The 24,420-nt window shown below is 40.1% G+C and overlaps 1 protein-coding gene across 4 annotated transcripts; it reads left to right on the forward strand.

Annotated features, from left to right (window-relative positions):
- The first annotated feature begins 894 nt into the window (after positions 1 to 894).
- Positions 895 to 24,106, forward strand: SLFN11 (schlafen family member 11). Of its 4 annotated transcripts, none has more exons than XM_063598682.1 (6): positions 895 to 1,217; positions 6,976 to 7,073; positions 10,846 to 11,933; positions 14,297 to 14,425; positions 20,614 to 21,337; positions 21,534 to 24,106. In XM_063598682.1, the coding sequence occupies exons 3-6, from the start codon at positions 10,865 to 10,867 to the stop codon at positions 22,315 to 22,317; spliced, it is 2,706 nt and encodes a 901-aa protein (XP_063454752.1). In that variant the 5' UTR covers positions 895 to 1,217; positions 6,976 to 7,073; positions 10,846 to 10,864; the 3' UTR covers positions 22,318 to 24,106. The 4 variants fall into 4 exon arrangements, with proteins under 4 accessions (XP_063454752.1, XP_063454751.1, XP_008969516.3 ...); XM_063598681.1 differs by lacking the exon at positions 6,976 to 7,073 and adding an exon at positions 7,615 to 7,731; XM_008971268.5 differs by lacking the exon at positions 6,976 to 7,073.
- The last annotated feature ends 314 nt before the right edge of the window (positions 24,107 to 24,420 follow it).

Genomic DNA, 24,420 nt, shown 5'->3' on the forward strand with positions numbered 1-24,420 from the left:
ATCCGTTTTATTTTCTTACTTTCGCTTTCACTGGAGCCTGTATTAATCAGTGCGGCATTAACCGCTGCTCCCACCCTTGGGCCACTCCGCATCAGTGAGAAGTGGGCCTCAGACAGAGCCGCCCGGGGCTAGGGTCCCGCAAGGCTGGCCGCACGGAGCCCGGCCAAGGGCGAGCGCTCCGCCAAGGATGGGGAGTTGGCTAAAGACAGGAGGATTACAAAATCCAAACACTCGGACAGAATCCTGGCGGGTGCTAAAGACCGCAGCGGGGCAGAAGAGCAGAACGCTTGCAGGTTTTTTTCATATCACTAGCAGCGTGACGGTTACCGGGGTTGACCAAGCACAGCGCACCGGCCGCCGTTAAATCCCACTGTGGCTCGGGGTCTGCGGAGCCTGCCTCAGCCGCAGGCTCCATAAACCCAGCCAGGAACCAAGCGCGGCCCAATCTGCACATCTGCCGCATTTTGGCAAGGGGTCCGGGGTCTGGAACAGAAGCGGAGGCCCAAATTCTTGCCTCGGTCTCCAAGACCCACTTTCTGGGGCGATGGAGAGAGAAGCCCAGCTTGGGATCTGGGCAATTCGAGCGGGTTGGAAGGGGAAAGCTCTGGCGAGAGCTCAGCTGGACTCTCCGAGGGGTATCTGGAAGGTGGGACCGCAGGCACCGGGAGAGAAGAGGGTGCGAGGAAGGAACCGGCCACCCCGTCGGGAGCGCAGGAGCCGACGGCTGCTTGGGCCTGGGAAGTTCTTCTCTTTTTTCATAATCTTTATTCTTTGTTTTGCTGTAATCCAGATAGATGAATAGATAGATGATAGGGAGGGAGAGATGGATGGAGGGAGCGAGGAGACGGAGGAAGGGTGGGAAGAAGGGGGAGGAAAAAAACCCCAAATTCCCGGAAACTAAGAACTACGTGGCAACAGTCAGGAGGGTGGGAGCTTCTAGGCAATTTAACGCGGCAGAGTTCGCGGGCTTAGTAGACCCGCCCATTGGCTCTTGCATCTCCTGCGTGGGATGTGCGTGGGATGGCGCCAACCCGCTAGTATATAAGGACTCGACCCGGGCGCCTCCAGGGAAACGCTAAGGGGGCTTCGGACGCGCTGGAGCTTGAGAGGTCAGAGAGGGTCCTTGCCCCCAGCCTGGGACTCCGGAGTTGCGTTTCTACCCGTGCTTCAGGGTCTAGCCCAGCGGAATCCGCGTCGGGCTGTAACTCGAGTGCCAGGTTCGAGAAGGGAGCAGCACCCGTCCCACCCCACCCCAGCCAGGGTGTGGGGTGTGGGGAGGGGCTGGAGGGGTGCGGAGGGGCTGGGGGTGGAGTGGAGTGGGGGTATCTGTGCTTTTCTCCCCTGTCTGGGGGCCCAGCTAGTTTGCTCAGCAGGTTCCCTAAAAAGCGGACTATGGAGGACTGGCGGGCGGGGCGGGGGTGGGTAATGGGGGTAGAAGGCATTAGGGGCGGGGCGGGCTTGACCTGTGCACCTGCTCCCGCTGGAAGTTGGAAGAGCCCCTGGCCAGCCAGCCGCGGTTTCTGCGGGGCGCGGAGCAGGAACCGAAGCCTAGAAGGCCACTGAGTGCACCTTGGTGGCTCCCAGGGCTGCAGGTCTCAGGTTTCAGAGTTATTGGTATTTTAAACTTGAGAAACTAGTTCTACAGCTGTCTATGTGACCGACCAACCACTCTAAACTATTTTCCTTAATATAGAAACTAAAAGGCAGAATTAGAATTGCCATTGCCCTGCGGGGAGATTTATAATCTAGAGGGGGGAGAAATGAGAAAAATGTCTCCCTCTGGACAAGATCTGTAGAATACACGTGCTACCCCAGAAGGACAAAGAGCTCTAAGTTTTAGTTTTCCAAGAGGGCACATCTGTCGCAGCCCATTTCCCTTTCTTTTCTTTTTTTTTTAATTAATTTTTAATTTCTGTGGGTACATAGTAGATGTATATGTTTATGGGTTACATGAGATATTTTAAGACAGGCATGTAATGTTTAATAATCACATCACGGTAAATGGGGGTATCCATCGCCTCAAGCATTTATCCTTTGTGTTACCAACAATCCAATTATGCTCTTTAGTTTTTATCTTATTTTATTTTATTTTTGTAGGTACATAGTGGATGTATATATTTATGGGGTACATGAGATGTTTTGATACAGACATGCAATGTGAAATAAGCACACCATGGAGAATGGGGTATTCATCCCCTCAAGCATTTACCCTTTGAGTTGCAAACAATCCAGTTACATTCTTTAAGTTATTTAAAAACGTACAATTGTTATCATTGACTATAATAACTGTTGTGCTATCAAATAGTAGGTCTTATTCATTCTTTCTAATTTTTTTGTACCCATTAACTCTCCCCACCTCACCCCTTCCCTCCTACCACCCTTCCTCAGGTAGTCATCCTTCTGCTCTTAGAATACAATTGTTTTGATTTTTAGATGCCACAAATAAGTGAGAACATGTGATGTTTGTCTTTCTCTGCCTGGCTTATTTCATTTAACATAATGATTTCAAGTTCCATTCGTGTTGTTGCAAGTGATTGGATCTCATTCTTTTCTATGGCTGAATAGTACTCCATTGTGTATATGCACATCATTTTCTTTATCCATTCATCTGTTGATGGACGCTTAGAGTGCTTCCAAATCTTAGCTATTTTAAACAGTGCTGCAGGAAACATAGGAGTGCAGATGTCTCTTGGATATACTGATTTCCTTTCTTTTGGGTCAATACTTAGGAGTAGAATTGCTGAATTGTGTGGTAGCTTTATTTTTAGTTTTCTGAGGAACTTCCAAACTGTTCTCCATAATAGTTGTACTAATTTACATTCCCACCAACACTGTTTGAGGGTTCCCTTTTCTTCACTCCTTGCCAGCGTTTGTTATTGCCTGTCTTTTGGATAAAAGCCATTTTAACTTGGATGAGATGGTATCTCATTGTAGTTTGGATTTGCATTTTTCTGATGATCAGTGATGTTGAGCACCTTTTCACATGCCTGTTTGCCATTTGTCTTCTTTTGAGAAATGTCTATTCAAATCTTTTGCCCATTTTTCAATAGGATTATTAGATTTTTTTTCCTATAGAGTTGTTGGAGCTCCTGATATGTTCTGGTTATTACTCCCTTGTTGGATGGTTAATTTGCAAATATTTCCTCCCATTTTGTGGGTTGTCTTTTCACTTTGTTGATTGCGTTCTTTGCTGTGCAGAAGCTTTTTAACTTGATGTGATCCCATTTGTCCATTTTTGCTTTAGTTGCCCGTGCTTGTGGGGTATTGCTCAATGAATTTTTGCTCAGATCAATGTCCTGGAGATCTTACCCAATGTTTACTTGTAGTAGTTTCACAGTGTGAAGTCTTAGATTTGAGTCTTTAACCCATTTTCGTTTGATTTTTGTATGTGACAAGAGTTAGGAGTCTAGTTTCATTGTTCTGCGGATAGATATCCAGTTTTCCCAGTGCCATTTATTGAAGAGAATGTCTTTTCCCTAGTGTATGTTCTTGGCATCTTTGTGAAAAATGAGTTCACTTTAGGTGTGTGTATTTGTGTCTGGGTTCTCTATTCTGTTCCATTGGTCTATGTGTCTGTTTTTAATGTCAGTATCATGCTATTTTGGTTCCTGTAGCTCTGTAGTATAATTTGAGGTCAGGTAATGTGATTCCTCCAGTTTTGTTCTTTTTGCTTCGGATAACTTTGGCTATTATAGGTCTTTTGTGGTTCTATATAAATTTTAGGATTGTTTTTTCTATTTCTGTGAAGAATGTCATTGATATTTTAATAGAGATTGAAGTGAATCTGTAGATTGCTTTGGGAAGTATGGATATTTTAACAATATTGATTCTTCCAATCCATGAACATGGGTATATTTCCCCTTTCCATATTTCCCCTTTCCATATTTTGGCTCTTCAATTTCTTTCATCATGATTTTATAGTTTTTATTGTAGAGATCTTTCATTTATTTGGTTAATTCCTAGGTATTTAATTTTATTTGTGGCTATTGTAAGTGGGATTACTTTATATCTTTTTCAGATTGTTCACTATTGGTATATAGAGATGCTACTGATTTTTGTATGTTTATTTTGTATCCTGCAACTTTACTGAATTTGTTTATCAGTTCTAATAGTTATCTGGTATAGTCTTTAGGTTTTTTTCAAATGTAAGATCATATCACCTGCAAACAAGGACAATTTGACTTCTTCCTTTCCAAGTTAGATGCCCTTTATTTCTTTCTCTTGTCTAATTGCTCTAGCTAGGATTTCTATGTTGAATAACAATGGTGAAAGTGAGGATCCTTATAGTGTTCCAGATCTTAGAGGAAAGGCTTTCAGTGTTTCCCCACTCAGTATGCTACTAGCTGTAGGTCTGTCATACATGGATTTTATTATGTTGTGGTATGTTCCTTCTATACCCAGTTTTTTGAGGAGTTTTCCATGAAGGGATAATGAGTTTTATTAAGTGCTTTCTCAGCATCAGTTGAAATAATCATATGGCATTTGTCCTTCATTCTGTTGATATGATGTATCACATTGACTGATTTGCATACGTTGAACCATCCTTGCATCCCTGAAATAAATAGCACTTAGTCATGATAAATGATCTTTTTAATGTATTGTTGAATTAAGTTTGCTAGTATTTTGCTGAGATACTGGTCCATAGTTTTTTTTCTTTGATGTGTCTTTGGTTTTGGTATCAGTAATACTAGCCTTATAGAATGAGTTTGTAAGTATTCCCTCCTTCTCTAATTTTTGAATAGTTTGGGTAAGATTGATATTAGTTCTTCTTTAACTGTTTGGTAGAATTCAGTGGTGAAGCCATCGGGTCCCAGGCTTTTCTTTGCTGGAGATTTTTTATTATGGCTTTGTTCTCATTACTTCTTATTGGTTTGTGCGGGTTTTGGATTTCTTCATGGTTCAATCTTGGTAGGTTGTATGTGTCTAAGAATTTATTTCCTCTAGATTTTCCAATTTATTGGCATACAGTTGCTCATAGTAGCCACTAATGATCCTTTGAATTTCTGCAATATCAGTTGTATTGTCTCCTTTTTCATCTCTGATTTCATGGGTATTCTCCTTTTTTTCTCAGGTAGCCTGGTAAAGGTTTGTCAATTTTGTTTATCTTTTCAAACAATCAACAGGTGGTGAAGCCAGCCAAGCTGTGTTCTTTTCTTCAGAGTGGCAAGTTGCCCCAGGCCCTAGGTGGGTTCACAGATGCTATCCAGGAGCCAGGGACTGGACTAAGAAAACCTTAGAAGTCTACCTGGTGTTCCATTCTACTGGGGCTGAGCTGGCCCTCAAATCATGAGACACAGTCCTTCCCATTCTTCCCTTCTTTTTCCACACGCAGAGGAGATGACCCTGTGGCCAACACGACCACGGGTTCACAGGGAGTACTGTTAGCTATTGCTCATATTCACTTAAAGCCCAAGGGCTCTTTAGTCAACTTGTGGTGAATGCTACCAGGTCTGGGACTCACTCTTCAGGACAGTGGACTCCCCTCTGGCCCAGGTTGGGTCCAGAAATGCTGTCCAAGGGCCTACTTGTTGCTCTACCCCTGTGGCCAAGCCGGTACCTACGGTGCAAGACAAAGTCACCTTTACTTTTCCCTCTGCTTTTCTCAAGCAGAAAGAGTCTCTGCCTGTACGCACCACAGCTGGGGTTGTGCTGAGTCTCACCTGAAGCCAGCAGAGTCTCACCCAAGACCCACGGCATATTACCTGGGTATCGTTGCTGATTATTCAGGGACCAAGGGCTCTTTAGTCAGCAGGTGATAGATCCTGCCAGGACTGGGTCCTTCCCTTTAAGGCAGCAGTTTCTCTTCTGGCCCAGAGTGTGTCTAGAAATGTTGTCCAGGAGATAGGGTCTGGAATGGGTGTCTCATGACCCTGACCAATGTGCTATCCTACTGTGTCTGAGCTGACATCCAAGATGCAAGACAGAAGTCCTCTTTAGTCTTCTCTCTTCTCTCCTCAAGTGGAAGGAAGGGATCTTTTTGGAGCTGAGAGTCACACTGTCTGGGGTTGGGGGAGGGGTGGTGCAAGCACTCTCTTAGTCGCCCCAGCTGGTATCTCAGTAGGTCGTGTGCCCTCCAAGCCTACTGGCTCTGATCTCAGCTCAGCGCTAGGACTTGCCCAGGAGTTTCAGTCCTTGTGGTCTAGAATGCCTTTCAAGTTTGTTTAGAGCCCCATAGCACTTCAGCTACAGTGGCGAGGCTTGCTGAAACTCAGGTTTCAACTGCTGGGATGGACAATTTCCATCTCACTAGGGCTGGTCCAAATTCTGCCTCCATGGGCAGGTGTATGCTGGATTCAGCATGGTTTTGCTTTCCACTGTAACAGGGCAGTACTGAGTTCAATGCAAAGTCTCACAATTGCTGTGCCCTCCCTTCCCCAAGCACACAGATTTCTCTGCACCACGTGGTCACTGCTGGAGAAGGGGGATGGTAGGTGGAGCCTTCTATTACACCATCTTGTTCTGCCCTCCCATTTCCCTTTCTGTTCAGTTTCTATCTGAGGCTAGCCAATCCCCTGTGATCTAGGGGAGATGGGTGGGAGGATGGAAGGAAAGGGGAAGTAAAACAAAAAAATAAGAACCACCCAGAAGCATACAGAAAATTGGGCACTACTAGACAATTTGACATCGCGAAGTTTTCCCAGGCTAATTCCTCACCTTTTAGGGAGTTTGCTGAGCAAACTAGGTAAGCCTTCTTGGCAGGGGAGAAATGCACAGATGCTACCCACTGAGCCCCTCGCTTGGGGGTGGTTGTCCCTGCATGTCCACGTCAGAGTCACTGCTCCATCAGGGGTCCTGCAGGACTAGATCCTGGGGCATGGGGAGAAATGGGGACAGCTAATAAATGGAAACCGTACAGCTAATAAATGGAAACCATACAGCTAATAAATGGAAACCGTACAGCTAATAAATGGCAGAGCTGGGATTTGAACCTAGGAAAACTGAGTCTTAATCTGTCTGCTACCTCTGTCTACATAGGTTTCTGTATACATAGCCTTCAGGACTGCTTTTGGTGGAAAGAGATAGCAGGTGGTGCTAATTCACGGTGTTGGTGGGAACTCTGGCTACACTGAAAGGTTTGAAAAAGTTATCCTGTAAACTGACTAGAATCAGGTGCTTTTGTTTCTGAAATGCTTTTGTAAGTGTCCAGAGTTTCTTTTCTGAATTCTTAATTTCTTATTGACTTAGTTTAATTTTATTTAGGATTTCAAATTTATATGGGACAATATCTCTACCTTACAAAAAATGTGCAAGTGATGCTGATTATAATTCCTTTAATCCTAAGGAAAGAGCTTGGGATAGAGCTCCCTAAGCCTTTTTTGCCTGCAAAAGAATCTAAGCAGATGGTGGGGTTGCTGTTTAAATACAATTGCCAACGAAAAACTATAATCTATTGGCTTTCACAATAAAGTTTGTGGGGCAGAGAAAATATTTAACTTTGAAATCCCTATACATCGAAAGGAGTATTTTACAAATAACTTGACAAAGATGTTTCAATGGTCTTGGAATGCAGAATGGAATTTTGAGAAATAGAATTTTGTAGGCAAGGGTCTAACCTAGGCAAGGTGGTAAGAATGTGGATGTGCCAGCCTTCTTTTTTTTTTTTTTTTGAGACAGATTCTTACTTTGACCCCCAGGCTGGAGTGCAGTGGCACGATCTTGGTTCACCACAATCTCGTCTCGAAGGCTCAGGTGATTCTCTCACCTCAGCCTCCTGAGTAGCTGGGACCACAGGTGAGCACCACCACACCTGCCTAATTTTTGTATTTTTTGAGGAGGTGGGATTTCACCATGATGCCCAGACTCGTCTCAAACTCCTAGGCTCAAGTGATCTGCCTGCCTCAGCCTCCCAAAGTGCTGGGATTACAGGCATGAGCCACCAAACCCGGCCCAGCCTTCACTTTTATCTAACAAATTTCTTCTGAATGTCTTCACACCTCAGTCATCTCATTCCTTCTGTCACCTGCAATAACATCCACCTTATCTGTTCAGAGTTACTGGCACCCACTGAGACTTGTAATTCCAAGCCTTTAGTATAGGATGGATTTTTGTAGGAAAGGAAAATAAGGCTGTGATAGTCTGCTTCTACATATTGTGTATATCCTTGATGACTTCAAAATAGTTTATGAATTTACCGATTGTTTTAAATTTTATTTTATTTTAATAATTTTCCAATAATGATGCAAGGTATTTGTTGACTGTATTTAAAATTTTTATTTTAAAAAAATTTCAAATAATGATGCAAAGTATTTGTTGATTGTACTGATTTTTTACAATTTCGTTTTAAATAATAATTTTCAAACAGTCATATCAGTTATTTGTTGATTATATTGATCTTTTTGAACAATTCTTAATCTTGATTATTCATAATCTTTATTTCAAAGTTCACTCTCCTTCTTTATTATTTCCCTTATTGAGACCTATAACCCATTCACCTTTTTACTTCGTTCCTATCAATGCGATCCCTGCCACCCTCATTCCCTGACCTGTTTGTCTTAGAATGCATAGTCCAGATTTCAGTTACTTCTGTGATAAAATCCTACCCTTTCCCCCGACTACCTTTTTAATTTGAAGGAGGATGGCTTTTAAAAAATGTTGTAATAATTCAGAATTCCAGAAGTGCAAAGACCAGAAAACAACAAAAATTTATGTCCCACCCACCTCTGAGATGTATTTGGTACAGGTGCTTTTTCTTCTGAACTTACAGCATTGTATGTACAGTTAAAGGCTTCTTAATTCTCCAATCTCATTATTTTCCATCCTTATTTGTAACCTCTGTAAAAAATAAGTGCATCTTTATTCACTATGCTTTTCTCCTTTTACTAAACATAAACATATTTATTACAGTTTTTAAAATATTTTAATCTAAATGCTATTCTATTGTATATTATTTTTTGCAAACCTGCTTTTTAAATTTATCATCATGCTTTGAGAGTTTATTTATACTTGAAGATATGATTTACTTATTTTGTCTGCTGTATTAATCTTCCATTGTAAGTTGTTTGTTTCCCATGTCAAATATCTTTCTTGTTCTTTATAATGTCTGTTTCAAACTGTCTCCATTCTATTATTAAAATGTTTTTGTCAGCTGGGCATTGTGGCTCATGCCTATAATCCCTAGCACTTTGGGAGGCCAAGGCAGGAGGATTGCTTGAGCCCAGGAGTTTGAGACCAGCCTGGGCAACATGGGGAGACCCCCATCTCTACAAAAAAAATTTTAAAGAATTAGCTGGGTATAGTGGCTGTGCGCCTGTAGTCCCAGATACTCAGGAGGCTGAGGTGGGAGGATCACTTGAGCCCCAGAGTTTGAGGCTGCAGTGAGCTGTGACTGCACTCCAGCCTGGATGACAGAGTGAGACCCCATCTCACACGCAAAAAATATTTTTGTCCTGTTTTTATACCAAGTGCCTCTGTCTCAGGGGGTGACTTTATTTCCTACCTCAAAGAGAAAAGTGAAGCTATCAGAAGGGGACTCTTTCAGCTTCCTCCCACCAAAGCGATAAGCCTACCTTTGCCCATGCCTATTATCTCCATTTCTCCTCCTCCTGACCTTCTTCTGCATCCTGGATCACATTCCTTCCTTACCTCTCTTTTCAGGGCTTTCACTGTCTCAATCATCCCAACTTCCTTCTACTTCTTTAAATTTTCACTTCCCTACTGGCTTCTTCCCATCTAAATATGTTCAGGTCTTTCCCATCTTAATAAGATTCTTTAACTTCTTCTTTTCCTCCAGCTACATTTCTTTTTACCTCTCCCCTTTATAGCTTCATATAGTGAACAAGTTGTGCGTATTTGATGATACTATTTCCTTACCTCCCATTTATTCGTTGACTCATTGTGAAATGGACAATTAATATAGATTCCTTTACTAAACACCTGTGAACCAAAATATAGTGTTAAATACTTTTTGAGAATTATTCTCAATTAATCCTCATAATAACAGGCATGTTAAGGTGGATGCACCATGTTTTATAGGTAAGAAAACAGAGTTAGAAAGATTAAATATCTAGGTTAATGTTATAATACTTTTAATGACAAGTGGAATTCAAGCCATCTCCATGAACTCTGGTCTGTAAGACCTTAGCCTCTGGTTTATTGCCTCCTGGTGCCCACTGCCCAGGTGTCTGAACAGCATTTTTCAAAGTCACCAATAACCTTAATTTTACTAAACCTAATAACACTTTCGAGTCATCACCTAGCTGCACCTGTCAGCAGTATTAGACACCTTGGCTCTGTCACGCCCCACCTTTGCAGCCTCAGTTTTTCATTATGCCATAGATCTGAGACCTCTGTGCAGGTGACTTTGTTCTGGGCTTCCTTAATACCATATGCCCTTGGTTTTTCTCCTACCTCTGGTTTTTCACAGTCAGTCCTTTCTGAAGTCTCCTTTTCAATGTTGTTTTCTTTTACTCATCCCCTAAAGTTGGTGTTCACTGGAACATCAACAACCTAAACTGAGATAGTCTCATGCCATTGTACACATGCCCTTCATGCGCTCCACTGCTTCCATTCTTCAATGCTGATAACTTCACCTGGCCAATTCCAATGCATCCTTCAGGTCTTGATTAAATGTCACCTTTTCCTTGGAAGTCTTTTTGAACCATCATCTTCAGATTAGTTTAGATACCCCTTTAGTATATTTTTCCTCTCATAGCCCATATCATATATGATGTTAAATGCTAATTTCATTAGCACCCTTCCTTGCCAGCCATTCTTCTCCTAAAGAGAAGGGATTGCTCCTGTCTTGCTTGCTAGTCTATTGTCTTCTCTCAGCACATATTAGACACAAAATAAATACCCTTTTAATAAATGAATTGCATGCATGTAACAATTCATTTCTTCTAATAGTTTCAGCTGTGAGTTCAACATGGAGGCAAATCAGTGCCCCCTGGTTGTGGAACCATCTTACCCAGACCTGGTCATCAATGTAGGAGAAGTGACTCTTGGAGAAGAAAACAGAAAAAAGCTGCAGAAAATTCAGAGAGACCAAGAGAAGGAGAGAGTTATGCGGGCTGCATGTGCTTTATTAAACTCAGGAGGAGGAGTGATTCGAATGGCCAAGAAGGTTGAGCATCCCGTGGAGATGGGACTGGATTTAGAACAGTCTTTGAGAGAGCTTATTCAGTCTTCAGATCTGCAGGCTTTCTTTGAGACCAAGCAACAAGGAAGGTGTTTTTACATTTTTGTTAAATCTTGGAGCAGTGGCCCTTTCCCTGAAGATCGCTCTGTCAAGCCCCGCCTTTGCAGCCTCAGTTCTTCATTATACCGTAGATCTGAGACCTCTGTGCGTTCCATGGACTCAAGAGAGGCATTCTGTTTCCTGAAGACCAAAAGGAAGCCAAAAATCTTAGAAGAAGGACCTTTTCACAAAATTCACAAGGGTGTATACCAAGAGCTCCCTAACTCGGATCCTGCTGACCCAAACTCGGATCCTGCTGACCTAATTTTCCAAAAAGACTATCTTGAATATGGTGAAATCCTGCCTTTTCCTGAGTCTCAGTTAGTAGAGTTTAAACAGTTCTCTACAAAACACATCCAAGAATATGTAAAAAGGACAATTCCAGAATACGTCCCTGCATTTGCAAACACTGGAGGAGGCTATCTTTTTATTGGAGTGGATGATAAGAGTAGGAAAGTCCTGGGATGTGCAAAAGAAAATGTTGACCCTGACTCTTTGAGAAGGAAAATAGAACAAGCCATATACAAACTACCTTGTGTTCATTTTTGCCAACCCCAACGCCCGATAACCTTCACACTCAAAATTGTGGATGTGTTAAAAAGGGGAGAGCTCTATGGCTATGCTTGCATGATCAGAGTAAATCCATTCTGCTGTGCAGTGTTCTCAGAAGCTCCCAATTCATGGATAGTGGAGGACAAGTACGTCTGCAGACTGACAACCGAGAAATGGGTAGGCATGATGACAGACACAGATCCAGGTAAGAGGGAGAAAGCTCCTCCCTCCCTGTCCTTTCTACATCCTTGGGACCTCCCATATTAAATTTTCCTTTGCTGCCTATGACTTTGAACATCTTACATCCACTGAACACTTTATTTTGAATCCCCAAGTATTCTACTTTTCATACATGAGAAAATTTTGTTGGGTGATTAGAAACCTAACTCACGTGTCTATAAATGGCCAATTTTCTACATTAGTAACTGAACAGAAAATTATTTGAGAATGGCCACCCTTGCAATGGTGTACTGGAATGGCTCTTACTGGCTTTAGAATCAATTATTAAATTTTCAGGAATTTTTGAGCTAGTTCTTAAACATAGTTATTACTAAAAATTAGATTATATATACTTGCACCTAAATAAATCGTATCAGAAACAAATGTAATAAATTCAAACTCACCACTTCCTAATTATTTGCTACATTTTACTATTATCTTTGCTTGAGAGATTATTTACATCTATTGTATCTGTGTGGTGGGAATACTATAAAATGGAGTGCTGCTGTGCATGGCTTTCCAACTCTGTATTCAGTGATAATCCATTAGGAGCTTGAAATTGTCCATGGCAGGAAGATTTATAAAACAGAAACTGGCAGTTGGCTATGAACGAGGGATCTCTTCTCAACTAGATCTGTTTATTAAACCATCACCAGCATAGTACTGCTTTCTGGGGTTGCTTTCTTGGGCTGGGCTTAGTGGCTCATGCCTCTAATCCCAGCATTTTGGGAGGCTGAGGTGGGTGGATCACCTGAGCAGGAGTTCAAGACCAATATGGTGAAACCCCGTCTCTACTAAAAATAGAAAAATTAGTCAGACGTGGTGGTGCGTGCCTGTGGTCTCAGCTACTTGGGAGGCTGAAGCAGAAGAATTGCTTGAACCTGGGAGGAGGAGGTTGCAGTGAGCCGAGATTGCACCACTGCACTCCAGTCTGGGTGATAGAGCGAGACTCTGTCTCAAAAAAAAAAGCCCTTTGCATTGAAGTTTGCTATCACCTTATAATAGTACCCTGCCTAAATTAAGATGTAGTTTATCTCTTGATCCTTGAGGACATTGTTGATTTTGTAGCTCAGGAAAATTTGAAAGTAGCTCGGGGCCAAGCATGGTGGCTGACACCTATAATTCCAGCACTTTCGGAGGCTGTGGTAGGAGGATCACTTGAGCCCTGGAGTTTGAGGCTGCAGTGAGCCATTATTACAGCAATGCACCCCAGCATGGGTGAGAGTGAGACCCTGTCTCAAAAACAAAAGAACAGAAAGTATTTCAGGGTGATGAGGGTCACGGGGGTAGGGGTGTATTCAAGGTTTGTCCTCAGTACCGTTTCATATTGTCCTGTGTCTCTGTTTATCCTGTTGATACTTTGCCTTTTCTTCCACTCATCACCATGTACCCATTATGCTCTATGCCAGCAGGTATAATCTGCTCTACCCCTCTGCTCCTAACAGTTTGAAATATTTCTTGCCTTGCATCACTACTGCTTCCCAAACATGTTTCTATATTTACCCCATCATGCTATAATTTGGCAGGCTAGTGGGCTATCTCAGTGTCTCTAGAACAACTGAGAACACCCTAAGCCTGGAGAAACACAGAGAGAACATAAAAACTGGGACACAATCTTCTGAGTAAAGTGGATGTGTACTTGGAAAGGAGATGTTATAAAGCTGACTCCAATCTCCAAAGCACATGAAAAAGTTAATGCACTCTATAATGTCCTTTGATTTCACACAATTTCTCATTTTAACTTCAGGAATAAGCATAGGTGTCAGAATGTCACCCAGGCTGGAGTGCAGTGGCGTGATCATAGTCCACTACAGCCTTGAACTCCTGGGCTCAAGTGATCCTCTCACTTCAGTCTCTTGAGTAGCTGAGGCTACAGGCACAAGCTACTGTGCCCAAGCCCTAAGCTATTTTTTAAGTGTGAGTAATGGTAATTACAAATCAGTGATGAGATGATATTGAACAGAGTTGAGAGTTGGGTTCAGGAGAGGTGGTGGCAGTTGGAGAGGGGATGTAAAATAAGATACATGCACAGACAGCAGTACTAAAAGAATGAGCTAGGTAACGTAACAGGTGTGCAAACAAAATGCTAACCAGATACAGAGAATGAAGAATTATACTGAATGGAGAAATACAGTTAAACTTCCAAATAATGGCTTTTCAGGGTGGGTTTTGGCAACCTTGACATGCAATAAAGGCACTTATCTAGAGTGAGTGAGTGAGAGGAGAGTTATTTTGATATTATCTCTCAAGTCAAACTATTTAGAAAGTCACACATTCCACCTACTGATAGAGCCTCTTTCAGTATGAAGAGATTAACACATCAGAATAACATGAATTTTCTTTCTTAAGATCTTCTACAGTTGTCTGAAGATTTTGAATGTCAGCTGAGTCTATGTAGTGGGCCTCCCCTTAGCAGACCAGTGTACTCCAAGAAAGGCCTGGAACATAAAAAGGAACTCCAGCAACTTTTATTTTCAGGTAATTATGGTTTGTCTTCTCAACACCAGCCAGTTTCTATATTAGGATAAAGGGAGATTAAACTATAATATTTGTTTTGTAAAATCCTGAAAGTGCTCTGCAAACCCACTTGTAAGACGTGATGATGTTACAATCCTATTGGTGATAAATGGTTTAGAAATGAACCCTTACTGACCCCACTGGCTAAGGCAGGACCACACATAGAATCCAGGAACATTATTTCCCTTAAAGACTATTTGTTCTTGTAGTTCCCAAATCTGGCTGATCATCAATGTTTCTGGTCATTTTTAAAAGGACACATATCTGAGTCTCTACTCCACTCATAACAAATTGGAATATGTGGGGAGAGTGGCTTGCAATATGCACTTTTCTCAAACTACCCTCATGATTTTATGTTCATCTAGATTGGAAACCTTTTATCTAGTCAAACTAGTCATATGCTGCACCAGAGAGCAGCCAAAAAACTGCCTGCCCTTGCCAGATTTTCCACGGGAGTGGTGGTTGTAAATAAGAGAAAACAATATAAATCTAGGTCAAGATGGAAAACAAAACATTTAAAATGGAGATGGATTATGCATTTCTTCCCATGTTTTGGGTTTAGGACAATCACGTAGCAGCACAAACACAATAATTCAGGACCAAGGTCAACGCCTTTTCTCTACTCTTATCCCTTGTTCCCATGATAGGCTTTGCTTAGGAATCCATTGCTGTCTTCTTTAGAATCCCAGAGAGGGAAAACCACTTGCTTAAATCTGTGCAGTAAGTCAGTGGCTTATCTGGCACTATAATTGATACATAAATGTCCTATATATGTGTAAATATCTGTCAAGGATCATTAAATTAATAGATAATGACTGCCCCCATTAGAATTTCATTTTTTCCTTTATCCAAGGTCCTTGCATTCATTTACATATCAAATTTATATTTTAGAAACTGTCCACAATAAACAATGTAAAATCTAACAGTAAATCTATTAAGCGCTGCTAATCACCTTTTAAGCTCAATAAGATCCATTTTAGTAGAGCTTATTACCATGGAATAAATTATAACTAAGACAAAATAATGGGCTATATGCCCATAGAGGAACAGCCTATTATTCTGGTATAAAAAAATCAATTTTCTAAAACTTCTACCAAACTTTTGAAAAATAGGCATTTTTTACACTATTTACATTGTTCTAAATTCATAGAAAAATAACACAAATTCCCAAGTCTTTTTTTCTTTTTGAGACAGGATCTTGCTCTGTCACCCAGGTTGGAGTGCAGTGGTGTGATCATAGCTCATTGCAGCCTTGAACTCCTGGGCTCAAGTGATCCTCTCACCTCAGTCTCTTGAGAAGCTAAGACTATAGGCATGAGCTACTGTGCCCAGCCCTAAGCTATTTTTTAAGTGTGAATAACAGTAATTGTAAAACTTGTTAAAGATAGAAAAAAAGGAAAAGGAAAAGGAAAACTCAAATTAATCCTACTTATTAATGAGGATGCAAAGACAGAATTCCAGAAATACAAGCATGTGTCAACATTTAAAGAGTTAATGTAATTCATCATTTCTGTGTATCTATGCAAATAAATTATATATTTGTTTTCTAATACATCAAAAAGGCATTTGAAAAAGCTCAATACATGTTGTTTTTTAAAGGTCCTCAATAAAATAGTAACCTATAGTTCTTTAACATTATATATATATTTACATATATATATATATATATGTCCACCAAGAACATCATGTTAATTGGGAGAGATTGCAGGCATTCTATTAAATTCAGGAACAAAACAGCCATGTGCATATTACAAGTACAATGTAATATTAATTGGCCAATACAGTTAGATAAGAGAAAGAAATTAGAGGGATTAAAATGGAAGAAGATAGGACTATATATCTGGAGAATTCATGATAATCAAAGAAAACTACTGTAAACAGTAAAATAATTCAGAATGAATATAAGTACTTATATTAGTATTATAAGAAGCAACTATAAAAACTAGTATGCAGAATTCAGTATCTTTAATATAACATATAATGAAAGAAAACACCCAATTTTCAATAGCAACAAAAAGCTAAAATATCTGCAATAAACCTATCTAATGCAAAAGTTAAAATAACATTGAAGGACACAGAAGCATAAGTGAATCAGGGAATGTTACATACTTTGAAGGAAGAATCAACATCACAAAGTTGTCAATTCTGAAGTTATTTTATATATCAATTTTAAAAAGAGATTATTTAAATCTAAACATAAAAACTAAATGAGCAAGAACAGCTGGAAAATTAAAACCTGAAAAACAAGAGAGGCTATCTATAAATAATATATATTATTTATAGATATATAAATATAATATATAATTATATAACTATAATATATAGATATATAAAATATATATTATATAATTATATATTTTAAATTTTATTATTTATTTGTTTTTAAAAATCTTTATATTATATTTTTTATTTTTATTATTTCATATTTATATATTATATATTTATATTATTTATATATGATATATATTATTTATATATATTTAAATATATATTATATATATAAATAATAAAAAGAGTTGTATTGTCATATAATTAGACCAAAGTTACAGAACGTAGGATCTGGAAATACACAGAAACACAAATTAAAATTTAGTTTATCATGAAACTGGCCTTGCAAGTAAGTAGAGAAAAACAGACATGTTCATAAATATATAGGGTAACTTGGTGGCAATTAACTGTTTAAAAGATGAACTCATACTTTACTTCATATACTAACATAAACTACAAATGGATCAAGAATTTAAAACAAAAAGCCAGAAAAGTTCTAGAAGAAAACATAGGCAAACATCTTTATAATTTTTGCGTTAGACTTAAAAAAAATCAAGATTCAAAATCTGTGAACCATAAAAGTAAAGACTGTTATATATGACTGCATACAAATAATAAGTATTGTGCATGACTAAAGCCACTAAGAACAATCAAATGACCATGACCAGTAGAAAAAATATTTGCAACCTGTATCACAACCAAAGGGCCAGTGTCTCTAATATATAAAGAGCTTCCAGAAGTTGATAAGGACACAGACACACACACACACACACACACACACACACACACACACACACACGCACAGAAAAATCAACACGGATAGTCCAGAGAAAATAAAATTCATACAGCTCTGAAACATTTGAAAAGATGCTAAATATTAATCAAAATAAGAGACACGTAAATTAAAAGGAGAATTATTTCTGTCTACTGGATTGTTAAAAAATGAAAAAACCTGACATTATCTCTTATTTGCTAGTTGTGGGGAAACACACCTTCTTGTACATTGCTAGTGGGAGTCCATATTGGTACAACTCCATTGGAGGACAATTTGGCAATATATTAATATATTGGAATCACAAATGCATTTAACCTTTGGGATTTTATTATATGTGTGTGTGTGTGTGTGTGTGTGTGTGTGTGTGTATGCTACATATGCTTACATACACACCAAACGTACAAGGTTACTCACTGTAGTATTAACATAATAGCAAAAGACTGGAGGGAAAACTCAAGGGCCCATCAGTAGGGACTGGTCAAACAAGATATGGTACATCCATAAAATACTGTGTTAGATAGCTGTAAGAAAAGAATAAGGAATTGTGCATTGATATGGAAAGATCTCTACCATACATTGCTAAGTGAAGAAAAAAGTAGTTGCTGAATGGTTTGCTACCTGTTGGGAAAGAAAGGGCAGAATATTTGTTTGTATTTGCATAAGGTAATTTTGGAAGAATAGGCAAGAAACTTAAAAGTATCTGTGATAAGGGAGAAGGGTGAGATTGGGAAGGCAGGAAATTAAGAAAATGGGAGTAGGAGTGTTTGGGTATTTGGTATAGGAATATATTAACTAAAGTTATGTTTTTAAAAGACAATTTTCATTTTTGGAACACTGTTATTGTTATTAGATTTTGAACATTAATGGTGGTAAACAAACTATGTTTATACTTTTACAATTAGAATCCAGATATTAAGAATAAAGATGTTCTTAGCACACTAATTATTAGCATTGATTGACAATAATTTGGCTTCAGAATCAATGCTGTCAGTGCTTCTCTTGGAAGAAATGCAATGATTGTCTCAAATAGAAATTTTGTGTATAACTGGAGTTACTGGTACTAAAGATAGTCAGGGCCTGGTGTAGTAGGTCAGAATCAGCCAGCTCCAGTGTTCTTCCTCTTGGTGTCCTAAACCTTTAGGATACCTCACCTGATTGATTTCTTATGGTTTGAGAACAACTGCCCTGGACCCTTCACTGCTGATTCTAAAGATTCCCTAGATCCATGGTGAAATTAGTTCCCAGAATGGTTACAAAGTGGGAGCTCTGAGGACAGAAGGATGAATATGGGAGTTCTGGGGAGGGTGAGGAGTTTATCAAGTGATCAAGGTGGAAGTCTTCAGAGTTTCAGAGCACACCTGTGCAAAGGCACAGAGTCCTCAAATCACATGGGGAGTGGTGACTACTCTGGTGCACCTGGAATGATGGCATTAATTGAACACCTAATCTGGTCCCTATCATTACTGTTATGTGGAATATCAAAGAAATGAAAGAAACACTTCTTATCTTCCTATAATTTCCTTCAGAAGCATGGTCCATTATACAATTAAAGAAAAAGAAGACCTATGCAATGATAAGGTAAATAAACATCAAGTGTTTTAGTGACTTTTACCATTTATCAGGCAGGAGTAGTCTGTGACTTGCAGGGCAGGGCAAAAACAGTAGAGGATCCGATGTCCAAGAGACTTGGGTTCAGACTCACCCTGCCATTTCCTAGTGGTGTGATGTTGGGCAAATCACTTGATCTCTTTCATTTTTTATTTTTTGAGACAGTATCTTGCTCTGTCGCCCAGGATAGAGTGCAGTGGTGCAGTCATAGCTCACTGCAGCCTTAAATTCCCTGGCTCAAGCAATCCTCCCACTTCAGCCTCCTGAGTAGCTGGAACTACAGGCCCATAGCACTGCACCCAGCTCTCACTTGACCTCTTTGAGTCCTTATCTACTCATATGAAGATGGGAATAAATATGTCATCCTTGGAAAATTTGTGAAGACCAGAGATACGTGCAAATTCCCTGGTAACAATCAACAAATGATGTATTTTCTTATTTTACATTTCTTTGGTTTCCAAAGCTTCATTTTAAACATATACTCAATTATCCTATTTTATCCATTCTAAGATGTGTATTTCCCCCTATATTTTAACATCTCTAAAATCTGGATGTGTCTCATAATAGATGCTATCTCCTACTGTCATCCAGGTTGCAGGGATAATCAAGTCATGTGAGCACCTAGTACGAATGAGAAAGCACTAGCAACAATGAACAAGAAACAATTACCAATAAAATCTGGGTAATTTCATTTGAAATTACCACTACAAATCTTGATTTGGGTTTGTGCTCTAACACTACCACAACAGGACAACAATTATCTTCCTCCCCCTCCCACTTTGGAACCCATGATCGTTGAAATAAGTTCATAATCCTCCAATGCAAGTATATTCTCGTGTCACATAATTATTTCTTGTTTGCCTGTGACACATGGAAGACTTTTGTGGTAGTGGGGAGCCATACGTTGATCTTTAAGTGATGCAAGAATTCTGCTTCAGGAGAGATAGCTTTAAGGATCTTCCAGTTCAGGACTGCAGGAAATTTGCTGCCAACAAAGGCTTTAATATGACTCCCTCTCCTCTGCAACTATGGAGTTAATGACTACCTTCTTCCTGTGGCAGTGGAGGAGGGGGGGCTCCTGCTACTCCCAGCAATGGGGCATTTTGAGATTCAGGTACTTTGAAAGTAGAAAGGGGAGGAGGAGAACCAACATTTCTCAAGCAGCTACGATGAGCCAAACATTTTATGTTATTTCATTTATTCCTCCTCATAGGAAATGTGCTATTCTTAGTTTTGTTTTACAGATGAGACAGCAAAGTCTTAGGCTAAGGAATTTCCCAAGGTTATAAGTTGTAAAAAACACATGGGTTTAGATGAAGTATACCAGATATTCCAAGGGTTCTTTTCCTTTATAACTATAATATAATAATATTTATAAAATAGTATTTGAAACTTCTATAAGTAATCATTTAGTTAATCAATTAGTTAATTATAATTAGTCATCTTAATCAATAGGGTTATTTCTCTTCCTCTAATTTATCATTCTTTTCACATACAGTCCCACCAGGATATTTGCGATATACTCCAGAGTCACTCTGGAGGGACCTGATCTCAGAGCACAATGGACTAGAGGAGTTAATAAATAAGCAAATGCAACCTTTCTTTCGGGGAATTTTGATCTTCTCTAGAAGCTGGGCTGTGGACCTGAACTTGCAGGAGAAGCCAGGAGTCATCTGTGATGCTCTGCTGATAGCACAGAACAGCACCCCCATTCTCTACACCATTCTCAGGGAGCAGGATGCAGAGGGCCAGGACTACTGCACTCGCACCGCCTTTACTTTGAAGCAGAAGCTAGTGAACATGGGGGGCTACACCGGGAAGGTGTGTGTCAGGGCCAAGGTCCTCTGCCTGAGTCCTGAGAGCAGCGCAGAGGCCTTGGAGGCTGCAGTGTCTCCGATGGATTACCCCGCGTCCTATAGCCTTGCAGGCACCCAGCACATGGAAGCCCTGCTGCAGTCCCTCGTAATTGTCTTACTCGGCTTCAGGTCTCTCTTGAGTGACCAGCTCCACTGTGAGATTTTAAATCTGCTCACAGCCCAGCAGTATGAGATATTCTCCAGAAGCCTCCGCAAGAACAGAGAGTTGTTTGTCCACGGCTTACCTGGCTCAGGGAAGACCATCATGGCCATGAAGATCATGGAGAAGATCAGGAATGTGTTTCACTGTGAGGCACACAGAATTCTCTACGTTTGTGAAAACCAGCCTCTGAGGAACTTTATCAGGTAAGCAGTTGGATCTTACGTCTCTAAGTATTATTTAATCTGGGTTTAATTTTTTCTGCTAAGTCACCTTCTTTCTTGAGAATTGAGTGGTAAAATGATCTGTGGTAATGTACTGTGCTCGGAGGAACATGATACAATTATTTTCTCCCCTTGTTTTTTTAGAGAAAATCTGAGTGTGTTCTTTTAATTTTTACAGTGATAGAAATATCTGCCGAGCAGAGACCCGGAAAACTTTCCTAAGAGAAAACTTTGAACACATTCAACACATTGTCATTGACGAAGCTCAGAATTTCCGTACTGAAGATGGGGACTGGTATGGGAAGGCAAAAAGCATCACTCGGAGAGCAAAGGGTGGCTCAGGAATTCTCTGGATCTTTCTGGATTACTTTCAGACCAGCCACTTGGATTGCAGTGGCCTTCCCCCTCTCTCAGACCAATATCCAAGAGAAGAGCTCACCAGAATAGTTCGCAATGCAGATCCAATAGCCAAGTACTTACAAAAAGAAATGCAAGTAATTAGAAATAATCCTTCATTTAACATCCCCACTGGGTGCCTTGAGGTACTTCCTGAAGCCGAATGGTCCCAGGGTGTTCAGGGAACCTTACGAATTAAGAAATACTTGACTGTGGAGCAAATAATGACCTGTGTGGCAGACACGTGCAGGCGCTTCTTTGATAGGGGCTATTCTCCAAAGGATGTTGCTGTGCTTGTCAGCACCGCAAAAGAAGTGGAGCACTATAAGTATGAGCTCTTGAAAGCAATGAGGAAGAAAAGGATTGTGCAGCTCAGTGATGCATGTGATATGTTGGGTGATCACATTGTGTTGGACAGTGTTCGGCGATTCTCAGGCCTGGAAAGGAGCCTAGTGTTTGGGATCCATCCAAGGACAGCTGACCCAGCTATCTTACCCAATATTCTGATCTGTCTGGCTTCCAGGGCAAAACAACACCTGTATATTTTTCCGTGGGGTGGCCATTAGGAAGAACTCCAAATCAAAATGCTATGTAAATGTCTATGGGTGACAGTCTGCTGATGGTAGAAACCTTTCTTTTTAGTTCACAAGTCAGTTAGAGATTTGGACGGAGCTGACACAAAGAGTTTGGAGCTCCCCCATTTCTGGCTCTCCTTTCAGGGGTTCCTTCCCCAACTGTTTTCAGCAGCGGTGACTGCCCCCCATTCTGACCCCTGACTCTTCCAGCCAGAAAGATGATGGTTTTCTAAAGGAACTTTAGCTGTCCTGCACAATGCAGACCTGTGTCTTGCACTTTGGGTAAAAGCCATACAAATAAGAAACTCAGCCTGTGGCCTTTCTTTCTTCCAAGGCTGGGCTTCTTTTTTTAAGTGACTTCATGTAGTTTGTTGCTTTTAAAAATTTGTCCAGAATCGTTTTCTGCAGAAGCATGGTCTGTTAGGAGCTTACTGGCTGTAGCAGAAGCAATTGTTTCCTGAATTCTTGACGTTTATCTTTGCTGTATTCATTTAGGGCTTGGGAGAGTCCGAAGATAATTCAGTCACTGTCAGATTAATAATTTTGTCAGGACAAAGAACACCGTTATGATTATTTAATCCTTTAAAATTGTGGTCTCCAGAGTTTGTTCTCAGAATGGCCCAGACCAAGCCTTAATTGTGATAGTGAATATTAATGGTCACTTTAAGGAGAAATTATAGGCCAAGATGAAATGAACATAAACCTGTTTGCCCTGGCTTTCAGTGGAAGATGACATTAGAGACCAAAATCTGGTTCTGAAGGTGTGTATCAGCCCTAAGGTGAACCAAACTTGGGAAAGATTGTCTTTAAAAATCAATGAGTTTATGTTTTAACTTCTCAGCTTAGTTCTATGCATTGCTCTATAACACACCTAGTTAAGTTTTATGTTATTCTTGAACTGTGATTTTTTTTCTCTTTACTTTCATGGTTTGGTGGGCCATTGTTATGGACTGAATGTTTGTGTACCACCCTTCACCCCCAAATTCCCGTGTTGAAGCCCCAACCTGCACAGTGGAGCTGGGGCTGCTAAGGAAGTAATTAAGGTTACATGAAGTCATGGTGGGGCTCTGATCTGCTAAGGTTGGTGTCCTTATAGGGAGAGACCCCAGAGAGCTTGTTCCCTCCCTCCCTGTGCATGCAAACAAGAGGGCATGGGAGCACACAGAGAGATGGCAGCCACCTACAAGCCAAGAGGAGAAGCCTCACAATCAAACTCTCGCTGCTGGCGAGAGTCTCGGACTCTGTCTTGGACTTCCAGCCTCCAGACTGTGAGAAACAAATTTCTGTTGTTTCAGCTGCTCAGTCTCTGGTGTTTTGTTATTGCAGCCTGAGAGCACAGCGGTACGATTATTTGTCAAACAGAAAACACTGATACTTAACAATGCTAATGCAATTATTTATTTGCTTTTCAGTCTCTACAAAACGTTCTAAAACACTAATCTAAATATTAACAGTAAAATATTTGCATAACTAATGGAAACTAAGAAATCATATGACCAATATTTCACTTATTAGTAATCTTACTCTACTGATTTCCCCCCAGACTGTGATTTTTGAACTTCCTTGCCTTTCTCTTGTCTTTCTGTGTTTATTCATGGAATTCCAGTTATCTGGGCTTGAAATTGCAGGCTCTCCTAACTTAAGCAAAATCTGACAGATCAGCAAAATGAGATAAATGTTTCTTTTTTCTTTCTGACTGCATTAAATCAGATACAACTCAGCATTAAAAAGCTATCTTTGTAAATGTTGTTACTAATAAATTAGTCTTATAAGATCCCTGGACTTTGGAGTTGTTGCAATGTCTTTGAGAGTAATTCTTTAAAAGTCTAATTTTGACTGGTGGTATCTCTTTATGATTTATTGCCCCACTAACAATATTTGAAACAATATAATATTTTAAAATGTATAAATAATTATGAATTTTTGTTTAGAACAAAGAGGATTACTGATATTTGTTTCCGTATGAATGGCAAAAGGTTTAGCTTACTACTGCATTTCTGTTTTAAATAAAAAGTTGAGAGTTTGTGTCTCATTAAACTGAAAAAAACGGTCTTGTAAAATAAGTGCTTAAATGGGGGAAAAGGAGAAGACTGA

Source organism: Pan paniscus, chromosome 19, assembly GCF_029289425.2.
Source record: "Pan paniscus chromosome 19, NHGRI_mPanPan1-v2.0_pri, whole genome shotgun sequence".
In the NCBI taxonomy this organism is placed as follows: domain Eukaryota; kingdom Metazoa; phylum Chordata; class Mammalia; order Primates; family Hominidae; genus Pan; species Pan paniscus.